This window comes from Anser cygnoides, chromosome 1 (assembly GCF_040182565.1).
Source record: "Anser cygnoides isolate HZ-2024a breed goose chromosome 1, Taihu_goose_T2T_genome, whole genome shotgun sequence".
NCBI classification, from domain to species: domain Eukaryota; kingdom Metazoa; phylum Chordata; class Aves; order Anseriformes; family Anatidae; genus Anser; species Anser cygnoides.
In genome coordinates, this window is record NC_089873.1 from 78075859 (window position 1) to 78094695 (window position 18837).

An 18837-nucleotide genomic window follows, 5' to 3' on the forward strand; every position below is an offset into this window, starting at 1 on the left:
ACCACTCTAAAAACTGCCACACTTATTTGACTACTACGGCTTCCTGCACATTAACACAACCTGCAGATTATTTGTAAAATGAAACAGCAACAAGTAAATCTCTAGTTTTGCATAAAAGTTAATAATACTCTATTTCTTTTTTTTCATCATATTTCACTCCAGGAGTTTGTCTGAAGAGCTATTAAGCTTTAACAATGAGATATGCAAACATCTTTGCTACCAAAGGATTCTGTAATCAAGGAACTGTACTCTTAATTGAGCATGGTAAGATGCAGGTTATATGTATGGGGCACTATGTTATTTGCTCTACGAAGCAATCACAGTTAAGTAAAATTAAGCCCCTACCAGATTGTGTTTCTTCCTAAATTAAAATCAATACTGGTGAAATCAGATTTTCTTGGTAACAATTTGCTTCATGCCTAAAAATGTACTATTACAGTTGTTATTTTCTTACTGCCTCTAAAACTATCAGAGCTTAATCTAGACCCTGCAAAAATAAGCACCTAAGTTTGACGAAATCACTAAGGATAAAGAAAAAAAAAGAACTATCAGGAGCAAGATGAAATAAAAACATTAACTACAGTGCAAACAGCTAAGTGATATTCTGTCACAATAATTCTAAATAATTGTAAAAACACAATTCCTTGCTAGTTTCTTTTTTCTTTTCTTCATTAAGCAACTAATAAAACATGAATGAGATTGTACAAAATACACCAAAGTGTATGTCACTTGTTTTAATCAAACACAGGGAGATCTGGAAATAATACTGGACTTACATACATGTTAACTTTATTCCTAACATTTTCGAAAAATGACTAGACTATCATTGCTCATGTAATTGTGTGTGTATATACACACCCACACACACACCATAATTTCTGAAGAATAAGTATTTTTTAGCTGTTCTTGGATAAGGAAACAAAAAGGATTAGTATCTGTATAGTCCCGTTACAAACGAGATTTTTATTGTTGTTTTTTTTGTTCCTTTTTCTTTTTTTATTTATTTATTTAGTCATTAGATTTTTAAGTATTCATTGTCAGGGACTATACAATATTAAAATACATTTACAAACAGTACAAATACTGGGACATGAAACAAACAAAAATACAAACTAATCAAAATAGGCTTCTACAGAAAAAGGCAATAATATCAACTATTTAATTTAAATCTATGAAAAATAATACATGCCAGTGGGAATGGAAAAAAAGGGCAGTGCAAATAAAAAATCTGTATGGACTTTTGCTTAAAACACATTACTAGAGAGCAGAGTTAAAGCTAGCCACTCTGATAGCCAGACTTCCAAAAAAAAATATGAATGAATCAATGATATGTGCAAAGTGTAGCCATGCAAAACAGAGGTAACAAGCAAACTGAAGGGAACAGGGGGGGAGAAGGCAGAACTTATTTTTAGTTCAATTACCAAAGGAAATTGAGAGGGGGAGACGAGTAGAAAGTTCTCTTAGCATGAACTATGTGTGTGTTTCAATTCCTGTAATTTAAGAAGTTCTGGAAGCTGTTGCAAAGCTTCTAAAGCAGAGGGTGAGAGATGGTATGAATAGTCACGTAGCCAGCAGTTTTCAGGGAGGCTAAACAAAAACACAGGGTTATAGAAGGCTGTGTGTTAAGTGTCCCTACATCGAAATAGCAACAACAAATTCTTAAAAGTTTGTTTAAAAGGCCATAATAGATTGATCCTACCAGAAGCAGCCAGAAGCAGCTCTTTCAGGTGGAAAGAAACACCTTTTCCTCAGAACGCCCACTGGGCTGACATGGCTGAGAGTGTAGAGGGTTAAGGCTAGACCCCAAAGAGTGAGAAGACAGGACTTTTTAAGATGTGGGGAAATCACATGAGGAAGTGTAGGGGAGTGCTGGGAAACAGGAATAATCCTAGGTCCCTGTGGGGAAGGTGCTGTGGAGGAAAGTAATAGAGACAAAAAGATGTAGATTCAGAAGATGCACTAAAGAAACAGAAAAAAATCAAAACGAAGCTAATTTTTTTGTTCTCCAAAATGAACCCACACCTAAATTATTTCTCAACATACAAAGAAATGGAATGATGCAGTACAGCTACATACAAATGTGAATGAGAGTAAAGCATAAGTTATTGCAAAAATCATGAACCAATTAATTTCACTTTGAAAATGAGATGTAAGTTTTATAAAAAAGGCCATGATAATCTAAAATTTGTTTTAGATTTTATACAGAATTTAAGTGGTATGGAATTCAAGGCTAAATAACACAGTCTTCTCACACAATCTGATTACTTTTGTTATTTAGGTGTAAAAAGTTCTTGGGAGTCTTTAAATCTCATAGAATAGTAGTCTCACAAAGAAAAAGGAGTTCCTACCTTCTTGATTTCCTCCTAACATATGCTACATCAAATGTATTACCTTACTAAAAAATTCAATGTTGTTTGTCTGCCTGATATTTCTGTTAGCTTGTGGCGGCATAAAAATAGGCCACTGCTCACTGAAGAAATCAAGCTTCACACCAAAAAACAAGCCTTCTCAGAACAGAAAAAGTTTCCCTTCTCTATTTAGAGGCAAAACATAAGCCAGGAATGAATAATGCAATAAAGTTTTCCTAAAAGACATTAGGGAAGTAATATTCTCCCTGACTTGGAGCTAATGAAAACTACATGCTTTGGCTGCATATCCAAGGTTTGATCTCTTCTGTTTAGTTATTCATATTGTGAAATTGTGGTATCTGCACTCTTTTCAGGGTTAGTCTCCATCTCAAGCATGGAACTGTACTTTGTGGGCTACCTGACTGAGAAATAAAGAGACTGTAGTGTACTGCAGAAAAAAAATAATCAGGAAGTGTTCTCTATGTTTTTCACATCAGCCAATCTCAGTAACTGCTATCTCAAATTTGATGTTTTACGTGTCACGTTAATAAAACATGGCTATTTATTTTAATACTTAACATTACTAACTTTCACACTGAAAAGCAGTTAGCAGTCTTCAGAAACATGACAATGGATAAAGCTGAAACACACACAATGAATTGTTGTTAAAAGCATCATACTTGAATTTAGGTGCATATGTTATGGAAACACCTTTTGCAACATCATCATATTTTAGGCAAAACAAGTTACAAAAATATTGTTCTTTCAAGTTAAATAAGATTCCAACAAAATTTAGTACATAGCACCAAGATAGATTTCATTTTTAAGTGTAATGAGCAAATCCTCTTAAGTTTCAGCAGCAGAATTCAAGAATTCTTTGCTGCTAAAAAAACAGTGCATAGAAAGCAAAAGCACACCTACTGTCATAGCTTTAATGACTAAAAGTGATTGGTAGAAAATAGGTCTGCCTTTTCTACATACTTCAATATCCCTACAAATAAGAGGTATCAATTACACAGTCTGTTTTAGTCTCTGAATGAAACTGACTGAAGGTGAGACCATCCACTCACATAACTATTACTCAGTAACAATGTACAGTTGCAGCTTCAAAATTTGACAAATTCACACACAGTGAATTGCTGCCTCCTCCAGTAAATTCAGAATGCTTTTACACCTTGCCAGGGATGAGTATCAACATCTGCATTTAAATCCCTTTATATGACACACAGTCCTTACCATGGAAAATCTGTTCAAAAGTCACACACTTTCAAATACTCCATAAAAACAAACAAGAATTTGTAGTTCTCCTATATAAATATCTTTTACATGTCAAGTGACCATCATAGGTTTTCTCCACAAAAGTTATTTACACTAAAGGACCAAAAAAAAAAAAAAGAAAGTGCGTTGGTGGTGTGGTGTTGTTTTTATGTTTGGTTGGTTTGTTCTGTTTTGTTTTTTTTTCCTTTTTGTTGTTCTTATTTCTTTATTTGTTTGGTTTCCGGGTTGTTTTATTCTCTTAAACAGGACAGAAGTAACAGAACAAGGAAAGACATGCTTTCCTGAACAGGGAACATTTTTCTAACAGAAATCTGGAGAATAAACTAGGTAAAAATATTTAATATAAATGCTACATTCAAATGCCGTTAAGAATTTATCTGCTTGGAAAAACTCTCACAAGGTTCTTGGAAGGAGTGCTATCAAGTAAAGCTGAACCAACTTTGAATATGCTTAAAAAGCTTTCATGATTAGATGGAGACAAGAATGCTTTGAGCTTCGAATACCCACAATTTAAAACACTACTTCAAAGACAACCAAACTTTTATAAACAAATCTGGAAACTATTTAGCCCCTTTACAGTGGCAAAAACTCAGGTCACATAATAGAGAATAAGCAGAACGCAGTTCTTTGAGAAAACTATGCTTTGGACATTATTTACTGACATGATTCTAAACCACAGACTAAAAAAAAAAAAATTAAGAAGGGAAGAAGGAAATATCAAAGAAAATTCTGAGTATACCAATGGAGAAAAAAATGCTTTTAGTAAGATGGGTAGAGTAGTAATTCTAGGTATACTTTCTAAAAATTATACTGTGTATGTAAAGCTATTTCCATATACCAAGGAGATTAAACAGACAGTAGCTGCACCATTTCTAGATGATATATCATTTGCAAGAAGTAAAAGCTGTCACAGATCAGCACAAGTACAGACAATATTAATTCTTGAAGTGCACAATACGATTGTGCTTTGAAAATTAAACAGTGGCTTTAGTAAGAACACTCTGCCTCTTATTGTATTATGGTGAGAAATGTACTCCCATGATCTGATATGAAACGGAGGAAATCAGAAAAAGTGCAGTTGCTTAGGACTCCCTTGGTCTGTGGTATTTTATTTTGGCTTTGAAATACAGTTGTGTTAGAAGTGTCACTTTAATGATATTTTGAATCTGACATTTCCATATTAGTGGGAAACCTAAGGTGGGATTTAAATTTTCACCCTACCGAAACTCTTTTCAAGCATGAGATGTAAGCAACCTAAAGTTTTCAATTTCTACATCATTTTGATAACTTTAAATGCCAAAAAGCAAAAAAGGGGTTGAATGAAAATATAAAAAGAGAAACACAAATTAAAAAGTGTGGTGGAAGCGCCTTACCAGTTTTAAGGGTGTCAAACTCAAATCTGTGTCAGAAGAAGAGGACTGTCGACTGTAGGACTTGGAAGGTGAAAAGGAATTAGGTTTGGTTTTTCAGAGGGGTGGAGTGGTCCCTGATGAATGAGTATTGGGGATTGGGATCTTCATTGAAGGGAATCCTGCCAAAGAAGAAGGTGGGAAACACATTCAGTAATCCTGTGCCAAAGGACCCTGGCTGACAGCAGCATGAGATCCAAACACCAGGATAGGGTTGGGGCAGGGCCAGCAGCTATTCCTTAGGTGCGAAACCTTGGGGATGAGGCCAAAGGCAAACGCTGTTTACTCCATTCAGCATTCTACAGATAGAGTGCTGATAATCTACAATGAAACAATTAAGTCAAATGAAAGGCAAGTTGTGAGATGGGGACCAAAGAAAAAAAGATTATATATACACAAAAGAAAAAAACTGAAAATGAAGTTTAGTGGCTTAAAAATCTGGTCAAATGCACAATGCTTTGAGTTAGTTTAATAAAGTAAAAAAGTGATTTCAAAATTATATTTGGTGTCTACATACATAGTCATACATTTATGTATATACACACATACACTTTTTAAGAAAAAAATAAAATGTTTCCTTATATCCTATAGCATCATCAGCATGCTGTAATACAGCTAAAAACAGAGCAAAAGAGGAGAATCTTTATGGGAACAGCTACATTAACAGTTCACTGATTTACAGATATTTGACTTACCTGCTCTCCAAAACTGTGTCTTCCATGGCACAAAATGGCACATACCCTTCTTATAAATCCTATATTTTAAAACCACACATACATTGTATGCGAATTATGCTTGCAGAAAGCAATTATTAACTTCAATTGAAATATATTTCCCCCGACAACTGTAAATATACAGCGAATGTTAATCGGATGCATTTTAAATTAGTTTTTATTTTAATTTACTTATGAAGTAAGCTCATTAAAAGAGAAATGAAGAGTGTGGCTTTGGTGGGAAGAGACTGATGCACTCTTCAAGAAACTACTTCCTTTGTTTCAGTGAAGCTGCACAGAATAGATCTTCATCATGACAACAGTAGTGCGTCTCCATGAGGAAAATGAGGGAGAAAAGATGAGTGAGATCACTCTGCCTACACTGCCTGCCTGCAGTTCTGCACTTTGCATCACCACTGTGCAGTTGTGGCTCTGTCTCTCCCTCATAGTACTCTTGAGTCTGAGCAGTCTCTGTACCAGTGTGTAGATGAGAGTGGGAACAGACACAGAGAAGTTCTGAGAGTAAGTCGTGAGCCAGTAGCAGTGTGAATTGGACTGTTGTGAGTCGAGCGGCATCCATGGCTTTGGCAAGGATGAACCAGCGGAGACCTGAGAGAATTTGGTAAGCCAGGGTGGAAGAAAAGAAAACAATACATACAAACAGGTTGCAAAAGTTATGTTATAAATGATTTAAAGGGAGGTTTAGCTAGGAGGAGATCTTTTACTTTAAGCAGACCAAGAATTTTAATTCCTAGGCATGCAAGAGTCCAGATGAAATAGGCCAGAGGAGAAAGGAATAGCTTAAGCACTACCTTTGTGAATGTAAAAAGATTCTTTGGCAACAAAGTGTTCATCAAGTGCCAGTAGTAAAAGCCAATATTAAGAAGCATTAGTCGTAACTTTGCTGCCTTTGGAGAAGCATTTATCAAGTTTTTTGGACTGAGGGACAATCATTCTGTCTACATCCACTACTGTAAGCTGCTAAACATAGATTATTTAGTGGGATGGAATTTTCTACAAAGTTTGCACTTCAGAGTGACTTATGAATGCCTTTTAAGTTGTAATAATGGTTACCAGGTCCAGTTTTCTGTTTGTTTGGTTGGTTTTTTTTTAATCACTACTGTTATTTTATGCTCCAGCATATCCCTGAAGCCTTTATTGATAGCAAAGTTTTAAAAATTAAGTCAAGTTAAAACAAGCTATGATTTGAAAAAAATAGAAAACCATAATTTTGAGAAGTCAGAGCACATTGCTGCCTACGCTACAAAAATGCCTGATTACTATTATAACAACACAACAGCAAGCACAAAGACGGTGGGGAACATTAGAGCAGAAATAATATGCTTTTTGATGCTCTTATTTTTCCTTCCAGAAATTGGATGGCTCTATCAAACAGAAAAATAGGTAATTTATCCAAACAAACAATTTAGAGACTGCAAGTATTTTATCTATTAATTTCTATGCACACTTGAAAAATCTGCATGCAACTGTGTTTGGTGCTGCAGTAGGTAAAAGAGATCAAGAAATATGGCTATTTCTCATCATAAAACGGTATTCTCTGCAAGTACACTTTAGCCCTCAGAAGCTTGTATAACAGGCCAAACGTCAACAGTAAAAAAAGCAAAAGCGACACAAAAAAAAGATGACATCTACTTCAGGGTCACTTTCTAAAACCATTTACTGAACTGTATGGACTCAAAGGTAAATCTACCTTTTCTTATATGCTCAGCACAGCCACTTCAAACCCTGAGACTGTACTCATATCAGAATATCTTGTATACACATGCGTATCATAAGAAGTTCTCACAAAAGCGTTTGTTGTACAAACACAGAGTCAATGCATAATTGAGTATGTTAGGAAATTGGTGGATCCTGTGAGCCCAATAGGCATATGAAATACTTTTGCTAGCAACAGTAAATACAAAAAAGTCATTAAGGTTTGCCACTCCCAGCTTCTAAAGAAAGAATGCAAGTAATCCAACGTAAAACATTTTGAAATTGTGGAATACAAACTGAGTTGCAGACAAAAACTACAAAAGAAACAAATTCTCCTGGGAAAAAGGGGGGGGGGGAAGGGAGACAGGTAGGAAATCACACTGTAAAACTGAACGAGTACGAAAAGAGAGAAGAAACTTGTTCCCCTAAAAACTATTAATTCATACTTACTCCTTCATTTCTTTGGATGGGGAGTTACATGCAGGTAAAAATGCTTGATGTGTTACTTAATTTATCCAACGTGCAGGCTGTTCCTATGGTATTTCGTACTACCAGTCCAGATTCCCCCTCCAAATCAAAACACTGCAAATAACCCAACAACAGGCATTTCCTCTCATTTCAAGCACTTTCAAGCCAATCTTCCTTTGCAGTTCACCTCACAAAACAAAAGGTAAAAGAGCTGATCACAGTGACCTTTTCCTATTTTCTTTAGTGGGCATTATCCTCTTCTGCTTTTGGAATTGGTAAAGATGAACAAAACAGGCAATAGATTCAAATTTATATATGCCAAGTAGCTGGTGATAACCTCCCGCTCTTCCTGGAACATAGCATGAAGTTTCCATTAAGTTGCATAGCTTTTCTCTTTCTATCCAAATCTATTCCAACTGCAACCACAGTATATATTATTTCACAGATGTTTCTTTTTTTTTTTTTTCCAAATTTTCTTTTAGTTATTTCCTTTTCTCTATTTAGTAGAGAGAAAAAGATGGTCAAGATGTGTGCTGGAACACAAAAGTTTCTAGATACTCCTTCATTATACAGTCTCAGACCCCAAAGCAACATCTTTGAAATCCATGAGAAAAGGCTTTTTTTTTTTTTATTAAGTCTCCGAACTCTTAAAACTTATTTAAGCAACAAAATCAGAGACATTGATCAACATAGCTAGATACAGCGTTGATAATGCTAAGTACAAAACATCATCTGTCTTTTAATTTGGGAAGGACTGACAAAAATCTTCTTTTAAACAAACTGAGAAAAGCTTCATCTGCCACAGAAGATGACATTATTGACATGAGGAATTTTTTGCTTAAGAAACCAAAGGGAACAAAATGATCACTTTTGCCTCTATAAAGTTTTTTCTACCCTTATTGGAACAGAAGTTCCTATTGCAACCTGTACTTCTAACTGCAGACTTGAAATTATGAATGCACTTGGTCTTGAAAAACACCTCTAAGAGTGGTAGTAGAATATGAAAGTTTCTAGCCAAGTGGAAGGGAACTGCAATTGCTATGGACTCCATTCAACCCGAGGTTGTAACAGAATTCTTTTTCCAGTATTCAAACACATAATTATAGACAGAGACCTACGAAATGTCCTGGGAACATGTTCTTAAATCAATCACGTAACTCATTACAAATCATGGAATGATGATGCTTCTCAGACTTCATAGCAATGGAAGACTGATTGCAAAAGCAAAAACACGCCGATTCTCAGAAGAGTTACGAGAGAGTTCTTCAGGGATTCTTCAGTCAATGGCCACCAATGATCTGCAGTATTAAGCACTGTATTACATGACATGAAGCAGTATTACTATGAAGTCTTTCTATGTTCTTTTCCTTTCTTAATCACCAAAAGCCACAAATACTAATAAAACATAGCAGATTACTTCCACGTGCGCTTTCATCCACTTCTACCATTTATGCAAACAAGTGAATACGCAAATGTTAATCCTGGTAAAGTGGCATAGCAGAGAAACCGTATTTAAAAACTTCATAATGTTGAGAAGAGTGAAGTCTCACGTCATTACACTTGTCCTCAGTTAGGGAAAACAGAATCTTCAGAAACACAAGACAGAGTGAATTGAAAAAATGAACACAGTTAATACTCAAAAATCATATGTTACAACATTGTCTCAAAAGTAAAGTCACTTCTTTAAATGGTGACATTTTTTAAAAAGCAGCAATAACTATTACAGTGGGCATGTATTAATACCTGACATTAAAGCGAAATGAGTCTTCTGTCTAGCCTCATTTGATGTTCCCTCGGTGTGCGAATTCGGTCTATCCACTGGTATTCTGGGTCTTCATTAACTACAAGTTCTTCTCACAAACCTACATGAATTATTACTGCTCTGTAACACTTCGGAATAGATGTGGCTGTTGAAAAAGAAATGTACAAAAAGACGTAAGGTAACATGAATTCCAAGAACAGGAATTCAAAGAAAAAATAAAAATTTGGATTTTCTACATCTTCGACAGCTTCAACTGTTAAAAATGTAGACATATCCAAGCAAGTTTTTTTTTCTGGAAGATGCTGTGGAAACATGTACCATGAGCGAAAGCTTTCTCACTGTGTACCTTTTTAACAGAATCCTGCACCTCAAAGTAACATAACGTTCACATGCACCAGCAAGATCAGGAAAAAAAAAAAGTTACCTAGCACTTGGACTTGAAATATAAAAAAATTTAAAGAAGAGAGAAGCTAAACTAAACAAATTCATATATTTGCTACTGGTGTCAATGTAACACGCATTGGGCTTATAGAATGAGCTGGTTGACTGGATGGTAAAGGACAGAATTGGCAAAGAAAAGGGAAAGGAAAAAAAAAAAAGCTTTGCTTTCCCTCTTTTTTTCCACCCCCTCTACTTACTGCAAAAAAACTTTGACTCCACATGAGATGACTGCCTAAATCTGTTTAAATCATTGAAGAGATTCTACTTTCACCACCACATTGATCTCCTCACTGGGAGTATGCCTATCAACAAAAAAGAAAAAAAAAATGTGAAACTGTATCAAAAGCAATACAAACTAGAAGCCCTATTAATTAATCCTTATTAGTAGTAATTGAAGTACCTTTTATTACAAAATGAGTTAAGGCTTTTCTTGGCATACAAGGAAGAATTTAATATAACCATGCTAAAAGGGCTTGCTTAAACTGACAAGCTAATGTGTCAAATAATTCCAACTAGGGCCAGAGGGTGCAGGTAAGACACTTCCCTTGCCTCTCGGGCATGTTGCAGAGACACCCTCTCACAGGGGAAGCTTTAGTTCTGTCCCCAGCCTTTCAGGGCTTGGAAGCCATGCATGGAACAGTCCCTCAAATACCTGCTGCAGCAAGCAGGAAATTTATAGAAGGATGTGACTGGGAAAAGAGAAGCCATCAGCCTCCTGCTGTTGCAGTGGTTCCAGCTGCAGCAAGCGCTTTCTCTGCTCTTGTGTCCTATATCATCAGTGCAGGCAGGGAAATGAAATCAAGAGCCAAGCACTGCAAATGCTGTCCCAAGACATCCTCAGTATAAAAGGGTAGAAGCTTTACCTTGGATGCCTTGGAAACTACTAGAGTCCTGTCCACATAAAAAGTTTTTATGTTGTTGTTCCAGAGCATTTTAAATTTTCTCCTCACATAATTTCTAACATCACAGTGCAAAAGCTACTCGCTGAAGTTCAATCCAATAAGAAAAGTGATGGTTCTTCTGAGAACCAGAAAGCAGGCAAATGTAAAATATGTTGAGAAGAAATATTTTAAATAAGGTATTACAAACTTTTTTAGATAAATCTTAGTATTTTGGCATATACATTTACATCTCATTAATACAGCATTTCTTCAAAACACAGCCATTCCTTTTTGATTTTTCTATTTTCTCAGCTTACCCCCCCCCCCCCCCCAATAAAATCCTTTTCACATCATTATAGATTCTGGACATATTGAGGACTCGAACTACTTGGATAAGTCTGGTCTCTTGTGATTTTATCACAGAAATATCTGACGCTCAAAATGCATCATAGATTCACAGACTGACTCTGACATTATTGCAATAGTCGACCTAGAACTATCCTCCAAAACGTCAAAAGAAGAAGCCCCCATTTACTTTAGAATAAACAGTGAAGTGCATCAGGCTCTTATTTTCCACAAATAATCATGTTAGGGTGCAAATACAATCTAGTAAGTATTTATAAATATTATGTCAACATTTTTAAGGAAGCACTTAATTGCCATTTGCCAAGCATCACAATAATTAGAACCTACTGCTACAATCATGAAAAAAATAAGAATTTCTATTTAAAATAGAAAAAAAGCTGTGAAGTACTCAAACAGACTCTAGAAAAAACAGAGCAATCTAATTCTCTCTGACAAAACAAGTTGCACACATCCTGAGACAAGCGTAAGCCACCTAAATTAACTTCAAAAGAAAAGTATATATGAAAGAATAGACTAAAAGCAGAAGAAAATGCATGCCAATATTTCTCAAAGAACCTTCTTCAATATAACTGTTACAAATAAAAACAAAAATTATCATCAGTAATGGACAATAAATACAACTAATGCTTCCCCCATCGTATGCCTTATATAATCAGCCTTCTTAAAATAGCTAAGTCACTTAACTCCCACTGGATAATAAACTAGAGCAGCAATAATAACCACATAGATGTTCCTGCAATAAGGTATCAAGAAGCTAACTAGCTTTCTATGAACTGACCTTAACTTTCTCTGGGATGAAAGTCTCTGCTTCCTTAAAATCAAAGGCAAAAGCATCATTAACTTCTGATTTCCTATCATACCTTCAAAAATATTCTGAAGAAATATACATAGGACTTGAGAGTACCTTTCTGCAAGGAAAAGGGAGTTTCACCCTGCATTTTGTGTTTGCCACATCTCAAACAAAGTTTATGCAACATCCCAGGAAGGCGTACCCCCAAGTGACTTCAAAGCAAGAGTACGTTCTTTTTAGTAAACATATAGTGATTGAGTAAGCATGTTTCTAGTTTTTTTTTTTTTTTTTAATCTGAATTTTCCAGTTACTTTATTTACTAAATACTATGTGAAGATGTTTTTCCACTTGTTGCAAATTCTATGAAAGTGCATTCTGCCAAACACTAGTCAACTACTATGCCAGAAATTCTTCATTCCAGAAGTTTTAGACATCTTTTCATGTACAATCATTAGTATTATCAAAAGTGAAGACATTTATCGTGAGAAGTGACTTCTGCCAATGATTTTAGATGGCACTCTTAATCCCTTCTCTCCGAAGACCTAATAAAAAAAGTACCAAAACCATAGCTTTCCAGCTCCCAAGGCTAAAACTATTGGAGCATCGTTCTCCAAAGCCAGCTTACAGCAAATGAATATTGCAAGTAAAGGGATACAGATTACATCTCAAACAACACTGTCCATTTACTTTTAACTTTAGCAAATCTTACCATGGATGGTATCATAAATTGGAAACCATCCTGAAAATAACTGTAGCTGCTTCACTGTACAGTGAAAAGGATCAATATCTATGTACACCTCGTTGCCAATGGCATCATTAGCACTGTAGGTATCAAGTGGACTTCAAGAACTGTGATCTGGAGAGGCCTGCGTCTCCTGTAGCTCTTCATCATCTACCTAGAAACAGTTGTAATATTGACATGTTAAATTTGAAATATTAAAAAGCACAAGGAAACACTCCTGGAAAAACAAATGCAGTAAGAGGCAAGTTCGTCATGTACAGTGACATTACACACAGAAATCTGATTTCTATTTCCCTGGATCTAAAACAGTGTTATTTTGATATTACCCTTCACAGAAATGCTAACATCCTGCAATTAGACTTTACTCACTTCGAGAAGCAGTACAGAAAAAGAAGGTTATGGCGACTACATTATTTTAAAATCCCGCTTTTAAGTCAAAATGCATTCTCTTTTTAGTTTGTCTACCATAATCCCCACAATCCATATTCTCCTGAGGGAAAAAAAAAGGTGTAAAAACATGAAAATTTAAGACAAAAACATCTCACTCTGGAAGTCTTAACTCTTAAGTTTTGCTCTCTACACTTCCAAGCTGGCTGGTGGCTTAAAAGTAAGGCAATACATTTTATGTAATCTCCACTTTTGCAAAAATTCAGTAATTTCAGACATGTATTTCCCTAAATAGATGCAATAATCCATCTTCAAGATACCTCAGCTATTTTTTTAGGAGATAAAAGACAAGCATTCTAAAACTTTGTGCAGTTAAACATCATGAACCAAAATAAGTTTTGCTAAATATACTGTGAGGACTCACGTAAGCTTTTTTTAGAATTATAACGCAATGTTGGGTAAAAAGATCAAACTACAAGACAAATGCACGTGCACTTAAGATTTCTTAAGCCAGGTAGTGCTTTTCCTTACTCTTGAAATGTGGAATTCTGATGTATTTTTTTTAGTGTTGTTGTTTGGCTCTTTTTGCATGGAAAATGGATTTGGAAAGAAAAGATAGAATTTTTAAGACTTCTGTTATTGACAGAGTCAACTCTGTACTAAGAGAGTTAATCCTCCACATCATCCAGCTCCTTCCACTCCACAAAAAGACCTAAGGAATTAAAATAAAAAAGAAAAAAAGAACAGAGTGAAAACCTCTACCACTATAAAGCTAGTACTACTTTCTTAAATTGCAACATGGATTACTGATTGAGAGATGTTCTTAATCAAGCAAATTCCATGTTGATTAATAAGGTTCCTAAACTTACCTTTTTTATATTTGTTGCATTTCTAACATTATATGCACATACGTAAGTGACATAGTAGCTAGTATTTACAAACATGACTGTATTGTGATACTATCTTTGAACAATTAACATAGTAACAAATCAGTACTATACATTCAAATGTTTTAACAACTAATTTGTTCTGAATACCACTACACAATTATTATTTTTAATGCAAACAAAAAATGCAAAAGTAACAAATAAATAACTATGCAAACAGTTCTTCACGGTAGAATGTCAAAGGACACCTATGGTACTACTGTACCTCAGTTCATTAAGGTCAACTGATCAGATCCTTAGAAACAAACAATGGGCAAGTTATGGGGAAAATGCTTGACTGCCCTCATTATTACATAAGGAAATGAGAAAAAAAGTGTCTGATAGTTGTTGTCCAAGCTCTTTATTTTTATAATTTTCTTTTACAAATTCTCCATTTTCTTCTTCAAGTACAGGTTTAGTCTTGCAAGCCAAAGTAACATTCCAAATAATGCCAAGTAACTTTTCCTTCCTCAAAAACTACCCCTTCAGGAAAAAAAAAGGCAGGTAGTATACCGGACACTGGTATCTGAAAGCTTAACGGAAAATGCTTTCCCTCCCTTTTCACCTCCCCCAAAACATTTGTAAGTCAGATCCATTCTGTCATGTTTGCCTCTTTTTTAAACCGTTTGTAAAGATAAAATAAGGCACCTTGGCAAAGAAGATCTACACATAGGATAGGATTTGCTAGAAAGATTTCATGTGTATTTTAAACATGAATACCATCACTCCTCAAAACTCCATTTTTCTGCCTGAAATGGAAAATATTTACAAAGGGCAATTCTAAAAACAGAACATCCATGTAGATAGATAAAGGCAAAGCTCTTAAAAAAAAAAAAAAAAACCACTTACTTCAAATTTAAACCATTCAGAATTCCACTGAGGATTTAAGTGATTTTGGATACACATCGGTCTTAAATGTTGTATTTCCAAATTTTACCTAAAAATATACGCAATTATTAAAAAACAAACATTAATTAGTAGATTTAGAAACTGAGTTACTAATTAAATCTACACATGCAAATAATTTCAAATACATGTTTTAATAACATCTACAAGTTCTTTTCAGTGAGTTTCTTTTTTGAATCTATGTTACATGTTTAAGTAACTTTCCACGTATCACCAGAACTCCCAATAAACCTCTCTCTCCCACTAGTCTTCAAAATTATTTCTTTTTCTCCTCAAATCATCTTTAGTTAAAAAAAAATAGCAGTTACACTGGCTATTCAAAGTCACTTGGTAGATCACCCTTTAGCAGTTGCTTGTCTTTTGTTTAGAAATATTTTATTAAGCAAAAGTATTCTATATAAATACTGATAGTTTATGTGCCATTACTCTTCTCTCTAGGTTTTCTAACCAGATTTATTGTCAAGTTATAAAAGAAACACAGAACTAAAATGATAACATCAGTCATCTTATTTCTTAAAACATGTTGTCTTGATAGATACGCACTCCAGAAAATAACTGAAACCATTTCCATAAACTGTAGTCTTGACAGTGCTTAACACATATCAGTAAATTCACAGCAGCAGGGGGAAGAACCTTAACCAGCTCTATTCTCCCTTCTTATAGAAAATTCCAGAAAGCATATCAGCAAAAAGGACAGAGGGACTACATATCTATATATATCCTTCTAATCTTCAATTAACACAGATTAAATATTCCCACATACTTCTATTGATTAAGGCTATTAAGCAGTTAAAAGTACGTATTTTGGGAATCTCCATTTGGTCTTCACAGCAGTCTATTTAAGGACCACCCCTAATTGCTTGAAAAAACAATGATCTAACAGAATTTCTGTGACAATCCATAGCTACCAAGAAACCATGCTACGTAATCTAAAAGGTTTTATCTCATTGTACCTTTCTTCTATTCCAAGCCATTATGCACACTCGTAATTCCGTGAATGGTACCTCTCAAAAGAATTAGTACTTCAACTTGTAACAAATATCTGATGTTACTTACAAATACGTAAAGTTTTTGAACGTTATTCAAGATTCTTAAAGAAAAATAATGTGTGCTGATTTAAAAGACACTCTACAGTCAAAGGCAGCTGTGGATTCTGAATACAATTATCTTTTTAAAAGTGCAAAATAGATCTTGGAGATTAAATCTCAGTCTTAGATTTGGAACACTACATAGCATTTTTTAAAACATTAATTAAGGAAGTATTGATACTTAGATGTTTCCACATGAAACATCAGTATGAGCGTATGTCATTTTATATATATATATATATGTCAGCGTATGGTTGTTATTTTTACATATGTGCGTAGCTCCTCAATCTCTAATGAGATTCTGTACTTACATACATACATCTAGTTAGTTCTGAGAGCTGAAAGCGCTGCAAAACTGGACTACAAATTCCCATTGAACTCTGTATATTACCACACCTCGATCAACAGAACCCTACAGAACTCTATTGAGGCCCCCACTTGATTCAATAAACAGTAATGATTTTTTTGGGAAAAGATACTGTTTTCAGAGTAAGCTTTCGAATTAAAAGTCAGAGGGTATGAAAACACAGAGTATGAAAACACAGATCTTAGCTATGTAAATGTAGATTCAGCTTAGGAGCATAGAAAAAAACTAGCAGCATAACTACTCTTAGAACGTGTATTCATTGCACAAATAGGCTGTATAATAAAGCAATAATGATGCTAGTTTTAACAGAGCTATTTTATACACAAGCTGCTAACATGCAATAGCCCAGAGCTCCACCCAGTCTAATTTTACACGTTATCTAGGGAGTAAATTAGCTCCCTCAGAGCCTCAGGCAACTATAACTAAACTTTGCCAGTAGTCAAAGTTAGTTCATTAAAGCTTAGCAGAGGTAATCAAGCACTGCAGTGCTGTCCGCTGTAACAAATTTATAGAAGCACAGATGCAGTGAAGAAATTGTGCTAATTTGCTCCAGACCACACATTCTGGCAAGTTATGCATAACCTGAAGTAACAGCTCTAAAGTCTTTCATTTCTTTTCTAATTCTAGATTTATGTTAGAATCTTTAAAAGGGAAATTCTAAAGGCTAGTAACCAACTAGTACTTTAACATTACTTCCACTTGTCATTTTTACTTAAGTTAAAAGTTTTGTAAAGGCTTTCAGCAACCTCACACAGAAAAACAAAACGACAGTTTTAAGCTCAATTTATTTTGACACCCTTTCCACCTGCAGCCATACTCACTCCACATAGCAAAGGGTAATTCCCACGTCGACTTTTTTTTTTTTCCTAAACAGTGGTCCTAAAAGCAAGGCTCCATCTATGAATTTCTTCAGCCTTATTTGTGCCAATACATTCATGAAGCTGCATGTTAGACCTAGCTAAGAAAATTGATCTTGCTGAGTATATTGTCCTCTTTTTGTTGTTGTTAAGTTAGCGTTTAACTGCAGATTAATTTCTACAGCTATGCTGCCACACAGCTACTCACGCTCTAGGGTTGGTGCAGAAAGTGCAGGTTTGGGAACAAGTGACCAAAGGGAGAGTGTTGCTTCTCAAGGCAGCTCAAAAACAGGCTACATGAAACTCAGAGCCACACTTCTTACTCCTGTTTTCCCTGTCTCCTACTAATACACATCAGAGATATTATAGCTTACCTATCAATCATATTTAAATCACACGGCGATTTATTAATAAATTTAACTTAGTGATGCAATTTCTGAAAACAAACACTGTAGTATCATGTTTTCCTATATTTAAGACAGCACAGCTATGTAGCATTTCAGCTCCATTGAAAAGCACATCAGAAACACATTTTCACTTTATTTTCAATGAATTGTCTCACTAAGCAAACGTAGTGACAGTCAAATTTACACGCACCAAATCAAATCTATTTTGAGATTAATATACGCACTTTTTCTATTTATAGAGTTCTAGGACATTTTCTTCCTGTTCAAGGACAGCGAAAAAGGACATTTTCGTCTCCCTACCTCTCAGGGCAGCACTGTGCCAGCCCCAGTTACTACCTATGGCACAAGCATCATCAGTGTTTATGCAGCATCCGTTCCCTTTTTAAACACGTTTCATTCTCGAGCGCGGTTTCTGAGCGCTTGAAATGCTGCCGAAATCGCTCGGGGTTACGCGCGGTATGGTGGAAGTACTGAATCACAGACCCGGATCACGGACCAGGACCACCTCCGCTTCTACCCGCCCTCCCCCGCCGCCCGCGTCCGTCCCCGCGGGCCTGTCGCGGCGGGGCTCCGGCAGGTGCCTGAGCGGCGGCGCTCCCCGCTCTCGATCCCCCCACCTCCACAAAGGCGTCGGTGAGGTCGCTGGCGCGGTCCATCACCGGCAAGTGGCGCCCGGCCACGATCTTGACCTTCAGCTTGCCCGCTGGCATCTTCCGCCGCCGCCTCCCGCCGCCACCGCCCGCAGGCACGCCGCGGCCCGCCGGGAGGGGGGTGAGGGGCCGGATGCGCATGCGCCGCACCGCCCAACGGCCCGCAGCCGCCGCTGCCGGCGCCCGCCCACATGCCCCGCGCGGCCGCCTCGTACCCGCACCCGCCGCCGCCGCCGCCGCCGCCGCCGCCGCGGGGCGCGCGCCCTGACGCAAGCCGCGGGGCGCATGCGCTACGCGGCGGAGGAGCGCGGTGATGGGGGGAGGCTGTAGGACCC

The 18837-nt window shown here is 36.3% G+C and overlaps 1 protein-coding gene across 1 annotated transcript in view; it reads right to left on the reverse strand.

Annotated features, from left to right (window-relative positions):
- The window catches only part of C2CD5 (C2 calcium dependent domain containing 5), a 68992-nt gene extending 50263 nt beyond the window's left edge, over positions 1-18729 (reverse strand). The window contains 15 exon segments of the mRNA XM_067000745.1: positions 4188-4197; positions 5000-5131; positions 5133-5157; positions 7915-7958; positions 7960-8064; positions 8067-8119; positions 9676-9721; positions 9724-9839; positions 10333-10393; positions 10395-10418; positions 10994-11007; positions 12882-13068; positions 15077-15115; positions 15117-15164; positions 18470-18729. Coding sequence (XP_066856846.1) covers positions 4188-4197; positions 5000-5131; positions 5133-5157; positions 7915-7958; positions 7960-8064; positions 8067-8119; positions 9676-9721; positions 9724-9839; positions 10333-10393; positions 10395-10418; positions 10994-11007; positions 12882-13068; positions 15077-15115; positions 15117-15164; positions 18470-18643 — 1078 coding nt within the window. The 5' untranslated portion in view covers positions 18644-18729.
- Positions 18730-18837: the final 108 nt, after the last annotated feature.